We start from the raw sequence: 13,402 nt of genomic DNA, 5'->3' as shown, positions 1-13,402 counted from the left end.
CGTAATAAACCAGGAGATGTCTTTTCTCCAATTTTGGTTCTGTCTGTCACTGAGATTTGTCTTTTCCTTTGAATGAAGCTTCTTTAGGGATGTAAAAGGCATCACTTCCTGTGCGCCTGAGGGTTTTTCTAATGAAAGACCACCAAGTCAAAAGGTTTTATCAGTTTGGTACAGGTTGCATCACTCTTGTCTGATGTCAAATACTTCTTCAGCCAAAAGTAAACTGCCCTAGTAAGCAGGTACAGCAAGTTTCTAATTGTAGCTTTGCATCGTTTTTTCTAAACATAGAGAGAAGTGGCTTGTCGATGATAGGTAATTACTACCTGAGCTGAGCCAAGCTGGGGAGTGGGCTGGGCTCGGGCCATGCTCGGCGGGCTAATGCACAGATTGCTTTTCAGAGAATGTGGAATAATGGCTGTATGTCTGCTTCAATCCCCAGAATGTAGGTGGAGAGGATGGGAGGGGATAGCGGCTTGATACCTTGCTCTCCCTTGGCAGCTAGCAGCTAACCTGGAGGAGGTGATTGTCAGGAGGAGGCAAAGGGAGATAGGAGGAGGGGGTAATGATCTAAGTGTGCCCATCCTCGGTGAAGGGGATATGAAAAGGACTGCAGCTGGAGAGAGCAGTATCTCTCTCCCTCCACCGTCATCATTACGCCTCTCTCATCCTCCTTCTACTCCTGTTATCTCACAGAGAAGAGGGATTCCATATGGTTGCAAGGAGCTTCTATCTCAAATGTTTTCTCTTAGCTGAGGCGCAGGGTGGGAGGGATGGCCTAGAATTCACCTCAGTCAATACACTGCTTTGTGGTGCGCGGAACAGAAAGTTGGACCGTTTGCACGCACAGTCTTTATGGGTTTGTGTTCACAAATCCTTTATGCGCCTGCAGAATTTCTAGTATCTGTATCAACAAACAAGAACTCCCCCTTATTTCCATTTTCTTCTCTACAGAAAGAAAAAAGAATTCGGAGGGAGAAAGTCGAAGAAGACTGGAGCACAATGGGGATGGGGTGGGATGCTGACAAAGTCGATTATGAAGTGTTCCCAAGTTATCTCCTCGGCACAAGGCTCTCTTTGGTAATTAAGAGCGTTTTGCTTTTTTACTCCTCAGAAGCTGGGCTGGTTTGGTTAGAACACTATGAATTAATTGTGTTCGACAATGGAGATGAGGGACCAAATGCGGCATGAAGCTCAACTGAAAGCCTTGTGAGGCAGCGAGGAGCCCTGAGGTCCTTGAAGGCAGCTGAGGGCAGCGAGATTGCGGCGAATCCACAGGACTCTGGAGACAGTAGACTGGATTTTATCAGATGTGGCTCTATCTCTGATCCTATATCTGTACATAGATCTTCAGAAGGTGATACTGTTGACGCAGAGACACAGAGAGAGATGGCACGGTGGTTAGCGAGGGACAATCTTCTCTCTTTTTATTCACTCCAGCTGTGACTGTACTGTTTTTAGGCCATTTCATGGTAGGGAACCATGAAATAACAGCAAAGTGTTCCTTCTTTCAGAGACGCTTTCTTGCTGCCACTTTTCTACTCATGAGCAAGCATGTTAAAATTCATACAATTTTCCCCCTACTTTCCTCAAACATGGCTGTAGTAGTGCCGAGAGATCAACTGAGAGCAAGATAGTAACTCAGCGGGATACAGAGCTCGCCATGGGGTTGCTGAAAGGCAGACTCAGACGGATTTACTCTCTGTTGACGGCGGCCTGATGTGAGAGAATCTCTGAAATGAAGCTGCGATCATGAATAGGAGATCTGGACCAATGCCTGGCCTGGAGATGTTGATTCGGGCTCTGGCCCCACACCAAGTGGGAAGACTTGATTGCCTTTGATTAGGGAATGGGGGAGCTCACATCAGACCGTTAAACACTGAACATTAAACCTGGTTTCTCCAGCTTTGCTCCAGTTTTTCGGCCACAGAGACCTGGTGTTGTAGTATTCCTCCCTGCACTCATGTAGCTCAACTCGGAGCTTGATCGTCATGCTGTTGGAGAGCTCCAGAGGGATAGACTCCTCGCCAGAAGAAGATATAAAGCGCCAATTCTTCAGGGAGCTTTACTCGCTTTCTAGCTCATCTGCTAAAGGGAACAGCTAAGGGGAATTGATTCTTACTGGTTATTTGTAATCTTTATTTTCTAGTCTCCCTGATGACATCAGGAAGCAGCAACATATTACTGTTGAAACAGGGAACACCGACGTAAAAGAATGCTTGCCAAGTTTTTATTAAGGCTGGCATTGACAGTCAAGGAATAAAGAATAAAGCAAAGTAAGCAGGGTTCATTCATTTATTTGTGGCGGCCTGCCACGAATTAATCATCTCCTGACATGCACTGCTTTTATATTTTTGGAGTTGGAATGCTAATAGGAGTGCTTTTGGAATTATATACATGTATATATATATATATATATATATATATATATATATATATAAATATATATATATATATATATTATATATATATATATATATATATATATATATATATATATATATATATACAATTCTGTTATTCATTTCACCACACCATTTCACCATACTTTTGGTACAGCTGGAGCAGCACAAAAGTGAAATTTCGGTTTTTTTTGTGGGTCTAAAAGATTAATTTCACTAGCCTCTGCAGCAGCTGCTCCTCTCGTCCATTGATATGATCAGCTCAGACTGCATTGACAGAAAAATTAATGTAAAACTTCAAATAATAGCCCTGGCCATTATTTCCCTTTATCACTAAACTCAGCCTGCTTGTATTCAGGACAGGCATTGAAATAGGACAGGCTTTTAATTCCTTTTACACAAAACCGTTGCTCAACAAAGATGGAAATACTATTAAATTATTTAAACCACTATGAATACGACTTGTTCAAAAATAAGGCTATGGAGTAGCCAAAGTTTAAAAGTTAATAAGTACGTTTGTTTGCCTGATCTAAGCAGCTAACAACGTTAGCTCCAGTGTATGGTCAGAGCCCAGGTTTTGTACATCAAAAGAACTTCTCGATGAATGAACTGCATGGCACCCAGACCCAGCGTGATAAGTTTTGCCAGCATTCACAGACCCGCAAAAACATCTGAATTTAGAGAGGGGAAACAGAAAAATAAAAAAGGGATGCAATCACATACAAGATAGAAAAACTGGAAGTTTGATGATACTGAAACACATATATTCTAATTCTGTGGGAAACACTAGGAGAGGGTAGGAAGTGTGGATAGAGAGCAGAAAACCTGGAGTGACAGATCCATCACAAGGCGAGAGAAAGACGCAAGGAAAAAAGGGATGCATCTGAGTAAGTTTTGGGCTCGGATAGAGCTGTTGAAAACTTTTGGCACCCTGATTTTTCCCCTCCATTGGGTCCCCGTAATGGCTGCCGTTTTGGATTTAGTCAGCGGGCACAGAGTTGGCCAGAGATGCTCGCTCTGATCTGCCTCACACACAGCGGCAGATATGGGATAAGGGCTTCGGAATGAGATGCAGTGACAGCGCAGTGCCACAGCACAGCTCCCCTCTAGGACACTGCTGGCTCCAATGACTCCCATTATATCCCAGTGTGACTAAAACACAGATTTGTGAGAGTGATTGCGGGCGATTAGCGCTCCCATTTTCTTTCTGTCCATGGGACTGTTGAAATACCAATGAGATCTGGAAGTTTTTCCATTAAATTTTGCAGAATTGATGAAACATTAAAGGCACTTGGAGAGGAGACCCGTGGGGCTGCTTGCTTTGTGTAATTCTGGTCAAGACCCTTTGAGGCATTCAAGTAATAAAATCACCACATATTGGAGACAAAAACCCCACATTGGTAACACAGCCTGGACTATTAGTGGACATCTATTAGAGGATGGTCCAGGCTGTTTACCACACAACAGTGACATTTTCATTAATACATAAACCCTTCACCCTGCACAGGAAATGACATACACAACAATACACTCAAAACACTTTTTGTAGTGGTGAAAACAATAAATGTTAAAGGGACCTTCATTTCAAACACATTTTGCTGAAATGATCCAGAGCAGATGTCATTTTTTGAAATTTGGTGTTCAGTTATTTGTTTTAACCCTCTGAGTTTTGCATTAGGGTGGACGTGGAGACAAGGGGAGAAGATGCCAGCTGGAGATTTGTTTCATTTAGTAGTGGTTAGAACTTAGTTAGCTTCTTTTTAGTTCGTTTTTTTGTCCAGAGCGATCGCCATAACCTGTCCAAGTTCTTCCAAATACTGACATCCAGGTCCAATTAGTGCTCAAATGTTAGAAATCATTTATAACAAGGTTATAACTGAGGGCTCTCTGAATTTGTCACCAGCGGGGCAAAGCTGGGAAAGCTTCTCGAATGGGTTTCAATTTTGCTGTGGAAGGACGGGGGTCATGAGAGAAGCCCTCAGTAGTTAGTGTGGGTGGAGTTTGATTTGCTGTTAGGTGGTTAGATTCTGCTTAAAAGTTTCTTAGCTTTGGGTTCTAGCCACTTCCTTATCAAAGCAACAAACCGCTTTAACCCTTTGAGCTTGGAAATGTCCGCTAATCCCCCTCATTATCTAGACTAAAATATGCAAACTTAGAAATTCCAAAACCACTGTGCCTCTTCAGTCCATGACGTGTGTATGACAGTTCCGTAACGAACCCAATCAAATTAACAAATAAGCAACATTTTTCCGAAAACGCACCCTGATCAAAGCCCTCACTTGAGGTTTGATGGGGATTATTTGTTTATTTCCTACTTCTTCTCATCTAAATGATTGGATGCAGATTCATTTCTAAACTATAGAAGAAAGAGAATTATACATAACTCATTCTCTTCAGACTTTCATGGCATGCACAAATCATTTTATAAGTGGGCAAGTCATTTCTTATTGATCCACTTTTTCATTCAACTTTCATCTCCCAAGCCTTTTTGATTCTAATTTGTGTCCTAACTACCCTCAGCAGCAGCACATTTCCCCCTTGACGTACCAGAAGAGAGCAGAGAAGTCAGTTTATAGGAGCTGGAGATGAATGCAAGGATTGTTTTGCTTTCATGAAATAAATATGCAAGCGCTTTTCATTTATCTTGTTTGTCTGTCGCATGAATACTTCATTTTGCTCTCAGAGACAAATTTTATCGTCTGAATTCATCCCTGCACAATACCGTTTCAAATGAGACCCTAAAGCTAATTGGCTAATGCTTAAGAGTCTTAATTTGTGATAATCTCAATAAATCTTTTATGCAAATAAAAAAGATAAAGACACAGACTATTGGACATTCTGATAATCTACACCAAAACCATCCATTTATATACACTACACAAAAAATATAAACACAAACTCGTTTTTACATCTATTTTTCGCAGGTTTTAAGTGGATCTTTTTTTATGCACTCAAAAAATTATGGGATGGTCACATAAAAGGAATAGAGTTTGATAACACAACACAATGCCACAGATTTGACAAGTTTTGAGACAAGTTTTTGAGACAGTGGAAATGTCCAACTACAGCTGTTGTCCATGAACTGAATGTTCATTTTACTCTCTGAATTTGGCAGTACATCCAGCCATCCTCACAACCACACAAGTTGGTGGTGACCATGAACTGCTACAGAAACCAATTATTGCATCTCAGATGATCCTGCAGGTGAAGTCGCTGGATTTGAGAGGTCCAGAGCTGCTACGCTTGATCTGTGGTTGTGAGGTCGGTTGGATGTACTGCCAAATTCATGGAAACCTCATTGGAGATAGCTGATGGACGTTCCTGCAGTCTGCATGGCAATGACATGGTCCCTGTAAACTTACAACATCTGCTGCACTGTGCTGTGTGTTCAAACTGCACATTTGAGAGTGAATAAAAATTGCTCAAAATTTGAGGGAAACATATCCAACGGGTGCATTAAAAAGTCATTATCAATAAACCTGTAAAAAATGGGAGCAAAACGAAAGTGTTGCATTTAAGTTTTTGTTGCATGTAGATTCTGTTTTATTCTGTTAAATGGCACCGTGCGCGCACTTGTTTGAAACTACCAGACTCTACAATATGCACAGAAATGCATGAAATACGTGTTATTTTAAGCCTAAGCTCCCCTGAGCTATCCTTCCGATTTATTTACTTCCTCTCTGTTTTTAAGAATCAACCACCTTCAGCAGCACAAACACACGGCACAAGACAAAGACAAAGAGGTTGGGACATTCGGCACTCAAAGGGTTAAAGAATCATCACTTTGATGGGACCACATTCGGCACTTAAGCCGCTTGTCGGCGGAAAAAGCTGCGCCCAAATGCTGCAGATAGACTGATTACTGAACAAACACTTCAACAGTCCCTTTAACTTTTAGTGACTTTCATGGGGGGATTCTTTTTCTTTCTTTTCTTGGAAATCCAGGAATAATTTCGTTTTCATGAATGATTAAATATAGTCAATGCAGATTCACATTCAGCCAACAAAGACACAGGAAAGAAGCAAAACGGAATCAATAGGCTATTTACATGTGGTTAGGTTATTGGGGGTTATGTTGGGTTATTTGGGGGGTTATTTCTCTGAAGAGATGCAGCCCCAGTTTAAGGTGCTTTGGATATGGTCCCCTAGAGATCTGCAATGCTTGACAATGGCGTCATTATTGGAAACTTGACAAAAAATTGCTAATTATTACACAGTGAACTGCCACAACTGTGCAAGCTATGGTGTAAAATTATGGCAAATATGTTTATATATTCAAAAATTGTCTCATTTCCAGGTTAATTTTCAGACACCAATTGAGAGAAGAAATAGTGGAATGAGTCATGATATATCAGCCAATTATTATTATAAGTAATGTTAAATTTGCGTTGGATTAAAGGGGACCTACAGTTTTGTGAAAAGAGCCAATCACATTCACCCCTGCTGCGTGGCACTGCACCTCCTCCAGAGTGGTGGTTAACGGTAGGTTAGGCGGTTAGATCATTAGTGGAGTTAAAGGGATTTTATTACCTTTGTCGAGTAGCCACTCGTCAACTACCCGACCGAGTCGGTATGGGATTCTTTGTCTAGCAATAGCCAGGCGCTCATTATCAAAGTTCCCTTTAAGAAATTTGGAGAAGACAAATTAAGAGAGGTTACAAAGAGATCTGGAAGTTGAAAGGTTAGAGGTTAGAAGGGCAACATGGCAAAGGTTTAGCAAGTTATGTACTTTAAATCAGCTTTAGTTAGGACAGGAAGAACTTGAGGATGTGTTTTTGGGCTGGTTTGTTTGGTTAGAAATGTTACCTTGAGTTTAAGTGTTTTTTTTAAATGTACTAACAAGTTAAACAGATTTATGAATTATTTAGATATAGTATGATTTGTAGAAAGTCATGATAGCTGTTCGCAAAGCAAATACACATTAGAAATCCATTAGCAGTAGAATTAAGCTAGAATCACACACAGAACCAGCAAACATTGAACAGAATTATTACATTATGAATGAATACAGCAGAAAAAATGACATTTCAAAGTCAGCAATAAAGAGCAAAAGCAAAACATTGTTATTTCACATGAGCACGAGATAATCACACAGTACTAAAACACATTTCATGGTTGTTTCAAGGAAGACATATTTTAGTTCCCGTTGCACACAAAGAGTTTCTGATTAGAATATCCTTTCCTCCCAAATCCGACAACAGGATGGCGTTCTGCCCGTGGAGCATCACTTCACTTTGAATCCTCTACTTCAACTAAAGCGAAAAAGGATTTAGTGAAACTGTCAGCGCTGTTTTTCTCATTTTTTTTCCCCTCCCTTATGCATTAATTGAGCACTTCTCAGTGGCACTTGGCAATTAGCATCACTTCATCAGCGTGTCAAAGAAGTTTCATCGCCGCTGCGCAAACTTATTATCCCTCACTTCACTTCAATCAACCTCGGGGTCGTGCTGCGTACATCTCCAGCACTGTCAATAGAGACAGAGCTGGAATTAGGGGAGATGAGGGCTGATGGTGGCCAGGCTGGGGGTTTGATGAAGTCTAATGTGGTGGCAATGTCAGAGGCTTAATTAGGATTTATTGTCTATGTCAAATGGCAATCGCAGCAGATTACAAGCTATGCTAGCACAGTCATTCCCAAAAAATGGGGTCAGGGAATCCCCAGGCATCCTGAAGGAGGGACAAAATTCTGGGGGGTTCCCAGAAAATGAGGAACATGCTGTTATGATTTGAATTCACTGCAAATTATCCAATTTACAACATTTAAAAGTGAGAAACTAAATCGAAAATGTGTCACCTGCTACAAACAAGGTGATATAATTCAACTCTAAGTGCTCTAAATAGCTTAAAGTATGCTTGAAGTGTACTTAATTACCCCCCACAACCCTAAACATCACAAAACTCATAAAAATCCTGCTACTCATCCTACAGAGGGATTAATATGGGAGGATGGGGGCGGTGAACGCCAAATAAGCGGCACTGCTAGCTCCCTCCTGGCTGGTGTGCAGTGCAGATCAGCCATGGTTAATGTTAGCTGAACAATGGAGACCAGAGGATGGGCAGTGGGCACCATGTTTCCACATATTTATGTAGCCGGCCGGCTGTCTAACAGCAAAGCCAACAAAAAATAAAAGGGAGGACATTTACATTATAAAAACACCTAAAAATGTCACCACCTCGAACTGGATAGTGCTTTAAAATTTGGTGCTAAAGCTCACTGAGAGAATGGAGCACTGGTGTAAAAATAAAGGCGTCCTGTATTTCAACATGGTTTTTTTTTCTTCACTTAAAAATTAACCAATTAGTTACCCATTAATAAGTGTCAGGCTATCGAAAGCAGACTAACAAAATGGAAAAAAAACAAACAAAAAAAAAAAGACTCCATGATGAACTGTGCTCTTACCCTAAATCAACACTGAACAAAAACTTAAAAGTCTCTGAAAGCACAATGTGAGCAATTTGCCATCGGCTGATGAAACAGTCTGCGGAGAGACAAGTTAAAAACACAGGGAGAGTTTGGAAACCAAAATCTAGCTCTGAAGTATATCCTCCATCCTAACTAGTACACTTTGATTTCGCTCCCCCCCACTGCTCTGTGCTGCTGCAGTGATCTAAAATAGACCACCTCTCAGTTCTGCAGTACCTACTTCCACTCCCCAGGGGTCTCTCTACCCACGCCTGCCTGCGCAATAATGGCTCACGCAGGCTGAGGAGGTGTGTGCGTGTGCATACTGTATGTGAACAGTTGTTTGTGCATGGGAAAGAGGGGCTGCCATGGAAAAAGATAATGAGGACTGAGCAGAGAAAAAGGGAGTGGAGTGAAGGATAGCTGGTAGATGGACGGAGAAGCATATAGAGGACGAGCAGCATGCGAGAGTAGGTGGTTCCAATGTAATGTATATGACTCAGTGTCATTTATATGCTGCACATGGAGCTCTGTGTGCAAGCGAGGGAGAATCGGGTGCAGGTCATATGCAGGAAATTACATGCTGGTGGATGTTTTCATCTTTTTATAATATATAATTGCCAGTAATGATGCTTTTTATTACCTGCAATAATATCTCAATTAACCCTACGGGGGGTGGAGGCTTTTTTCAAAAAACAATTCACAGTAGTTTCAACTTGAAACCATTTGTAGTGGCAGCAAACTGTACTGCAGTATGTTACTAAGACCAATCACATGCATGTACACTTAAGATTAGTGAGGTACAACTCTGCCCTCCGGAATGGCGGTGCAGCAATTACACTGCACCGCGCAGACGAGCCTGTTTTAGAGATGACATGGGCACTCTGCAGCAATCGCTGAAGTTGAGAAGGAGGAGGCAGACGGAGAGAAGACGGGGAAAGATGGTGGGGAGGGGGATGAGAGGGGTAAGTGGGTGGGGCTGTGGAGAAAAGGCGATCAAAATAATAACAGAGTGAAAGGAAAATAGTGGGAGGCAGCAGTCCTTAGTGAGATGAATCAATCCTGTGTGCGTGCATGTTCTTCTCCTACTGCTGCATCTGCTATCTCGTCCACAAATCTGACTAAGCCTCCTCCCTCTTCTAACTTTTTCTTGTCTGAATCCCACTGAGACGGCCGCTTCCAGTAATCCTGTGAAGGGTCCATTTTATCATCCAAGTAATGGTTGATCATGAGTATCGACTGGAGAGAGGGAGTTCTCCCTCTGGTGGCAGCAGTTAGACACTACCAGGAAAATACCCATTCTCTTCCTCCTTTCTTCCTCTATGGAATGTTTTTTTCCTCTTTTTGCTTCCATCACTCTTGCCTTAATCCATTTCCCTTGTGTTATTCACTTATTCATTCCTTCTCGCTCACTGTTTTCCCTCTAATCGCTCTTCTTCTCTGACTGTCCTTTCTTTGTTCTTAAACAATCATTCATCCACACTTCCTTCTTATCTGCCCCTCCGAGCCCCATTCTTTCCTCGCACCTTCACTACCTCCTCCTGCATCCCAATTCCCTCTTTTTCCATTCTTATGCCTCCGCACTGGTGATAGCCATGGCCAGAGGCATTGTGTTTTTGGGTTGTCTGTCCATCCATACCTTTCTCGCAATATCTCAAGAACACCTTGATGGAATTTCTTTAAATTTGGCACAAACATCCACTTGGACTCTAGGATGACTTTGATAGTCAAAGGTCACTCACAAAACATCTTTTGGCCATAACTCAAAAATTCAAAGGCAACTTGTAACATTTTAGTGATCATATCACCAAGTTCAAAGTTACTGTGACCTTGTCTTTCTTGTGAGAGCTATATCTCAAGAACACCTTAAGATAATTTCTTTAAATTTGACACAAACATCCACTTGGACTCTGCAATGAAATACAAAATTCAGTGGTCATAGGTCAAAGTTCAAGGTCATTGTGAATGTTATATTTCAAGAATACCTTGAGGGAATTTCCTCATTTCCTCAGGGGACTTCTTTAAATTTGGCACAGAGGTTTATTTTGACTAAACAATGAACAGATAAAATTTTGGTATCCAAAGGTCAAGGTCACAATGACCTTGCATCCGTCCCACTCTTGTGACTGCCACATCTCAATAATGCATTCAAAGAAATTTCTTCAAATTTGGCACAAACCTTCTCAGGGATATAATGAACTGATGAACTGAACTGAATTTAGTGGTCAAAGGTCAAGGTCACTGAACTCACAAAATGTGTTTTTGGCCATAACTCCTGAATTGCTATGGTAACTATGACAAAATTTCATACAAATGTCAAAAAAATATGATGTACCGATGACATTTCATGTCCAAAAGGTCAAAGGTCAACTTCACTCCGACATCATAATGTAAATTGTTTTAGTGCAACTTGGTTGGCAGAGGCATACAACTCCAAGGTGGTAATTCTATTATTTTCTTTCTTCTTATGCACCTTTCTTCTTACACCCCCTGTTCCTTCCTCCACAATTTCCTCCTACATTCCTCTCTCTTGGCCCCTTAAATCCCTCCTTTTGCTTTGTTCACCTTCACTCCATTTAATCCCTCCATCCTTCTTCATTGCCTGGTAACAGAGTGAGTACATTACTAGGAGATTAAGTGTGGTACATTGTGACACAGGCACTGCCATCCATTACTATACACACACACACACACACACACACACACACACACACACACACACACACGTGTAGTAGGGGAAGTTAATAAATGCTAAGAGTGAAAAGTGTGTACAGTATGCAAATTTGTGTGTGTTCTTTCCCTGGCAAACACGAGTGAGTGACAACATCCTCATCAACAACCCAAAAATGACGGCGGAATCGACAAACAATGGTTTTGTGTATCTTCTCAAACAAAAAGATGGACAAGGGAACGAAAAGTGGGGAAGTGATGGAAACCATGGAGAGCAGAATGTGATGTGATGAATGAGAAGTATGCAGAGCGACGGGAAAGTAATCCGGCAAAAGTTCTGTTGGACAGGTTTTTTGTGTCATCCACGCTGCACTGTCAGAGAATCTAAATTCCTCTGTGTCCTGCTTGTTTGTTTGCATCTGTTTGCGCTCGGATCCTTGGAGAAATAAGTCATTCTGAGTGAACCAGTGAAACTTCTCCCTTCCCGCTCTCCTCCCCACCAGCTGAAGCCTGCTCTGCATGAGAATGGGGGGATAGATTAAACAGCTGGGCCCTTGTCTTCTCCCTCACCGCCATTATCGCACTCGCTCTGCTCCCAAGACTATTCCCTTTGCCTGATGTGAAAGACGCTGAGACAATGCCATCGGACCTGGAGCTCACGGAAATCCGATATACAAGAGAGAAAGAAATAAACCAGCAAATCAAACTGTGGCCCCAAACTGTTGAGACTCTCTTTAATAGCCAACCTTGAATAATGGACATAAGTAGCTGCAGTATTTTTATATAGCGATTATCATTACCATAAAGGGACACACCCCCCCACTTTTTTTTTTTTTTTTTTACATGTCAAAGTGAGAGCACTCGTCAAAGGGTTTTCTCTGCTTTGGTTTGAGAGTTAAAAAAAACTGTATAATTAAAATGCTACAATCTTGGGTTATTGGCGTTTAAACACTGTGGGTGCTTATCAGTCAGGGAGTGTGTAATTAAAGATGCTATTGGTTGCACCATGGGAAATGTAGGATTCTAGTGTTTTTTGAGCTTGACCTGGGCCTAGGAACCAGACATGTCTGCAAGCTCATGTTTAACCCTTTGATTTCTTTCCAAAACATGGGAAAAAGGCAATGAGTAAAAGGAAGCTGTCAGCACTCGCCGCTAAGCCTTAAATATGATTTATTCACACACAGCAGGCAAAAAACGGACGCATTTCAGCACTGAGCTTTCTTCAAAGGCAATGAGCAACTTAAGAGGTATTAACCCAAAAATTAGCAAAACAATGTAAACAAAGTTACCTAAAAACAAAACAAAACAAGGAAATTAACTCAAAAAAAGCCTAAAATTAAAATAATAATTCTGCAAAAAGATATATATATATATATATATATAGTTATGACAGCTGAAATTTAAAAAAATTAAAAATGTTTTTAGGGACCCCTCCCCCCACCCCAAATTTACCAATTTCCGGCACTTTGTGAAAGACTTCTTGCCAAGTTGGTTATTGCCCTTTTTCAACATGGGTAAAAGAAGCAAAAGAAAAGAGCAAAAGAAAGCAAACAAATTTGCTCAGGGATTTGAAGGTTTTAGTGCTTGTGATGTAAAACGTCTGAAAATGCATATTACATGGGCATGCTTGTACCATTGTAAACAGGAAGAAGACAGTCTACTCTGCGGTTGCTCGCTTTATTACAGAAAATTCGACTAGATTCGAGATGCTAAAAAACAAGAAATGTTGTTGCTCGGACTAAGGATGAGGTGAAAATGTCAGAAAAAGTAACACTAGTATAACGTGGTCAAGGCAGCGGAAACTCATTGGGAGGCCTTGTAAAGCAAATACTGCAACATATGGTGGAGGGAGCTAAGGTAATAGGAAAGGAGTAAGTTACCCACATAAGAAGAATCAAATCTCATAAAGTATGTGGGTCTAGCTATTAGG

General features: G+C 41.2%; 1 protein-coding gene across 1 annotated transcript in view; it reads right to left on the bottom strand.

Moving 5' to 3' along the window:
- Positions 1-13,402, bottom strand: part of nrxn2b (neurexin 2b) — a 742,597-nt gene that overhangs the window by 33,035 nt on the left and 696,160 nt on the right. Inside the window, exon 18 of the mRNA XM_042512007.1 lies at positions 6,930-7,019. Within this exon, the coding sequence (XP_042367941.1) occupies positions 6,930-7,019 (90 nt within the window). The remainder of the gene's footprint in view (positions 1-6,929; positions 7,020-13,402) is intronic.

Source organism: Plectropomus leopardus, chromosome 23, assembly GCF_008729295.1.
Source record: "Plectropomus leopardus isolate mb chromosome 23, YSFRI_Pleo_2.0, whole genome shotgun sequence".
NCBI lineage: Eukaryota > Metazoa > Chordata > Actinopteri > Perciformes > Serranidae > Plectropomus > Plectropomus leopardus.
This window is presented reverse-complemented; position numbering and strand designations above follow the sequence as displayed.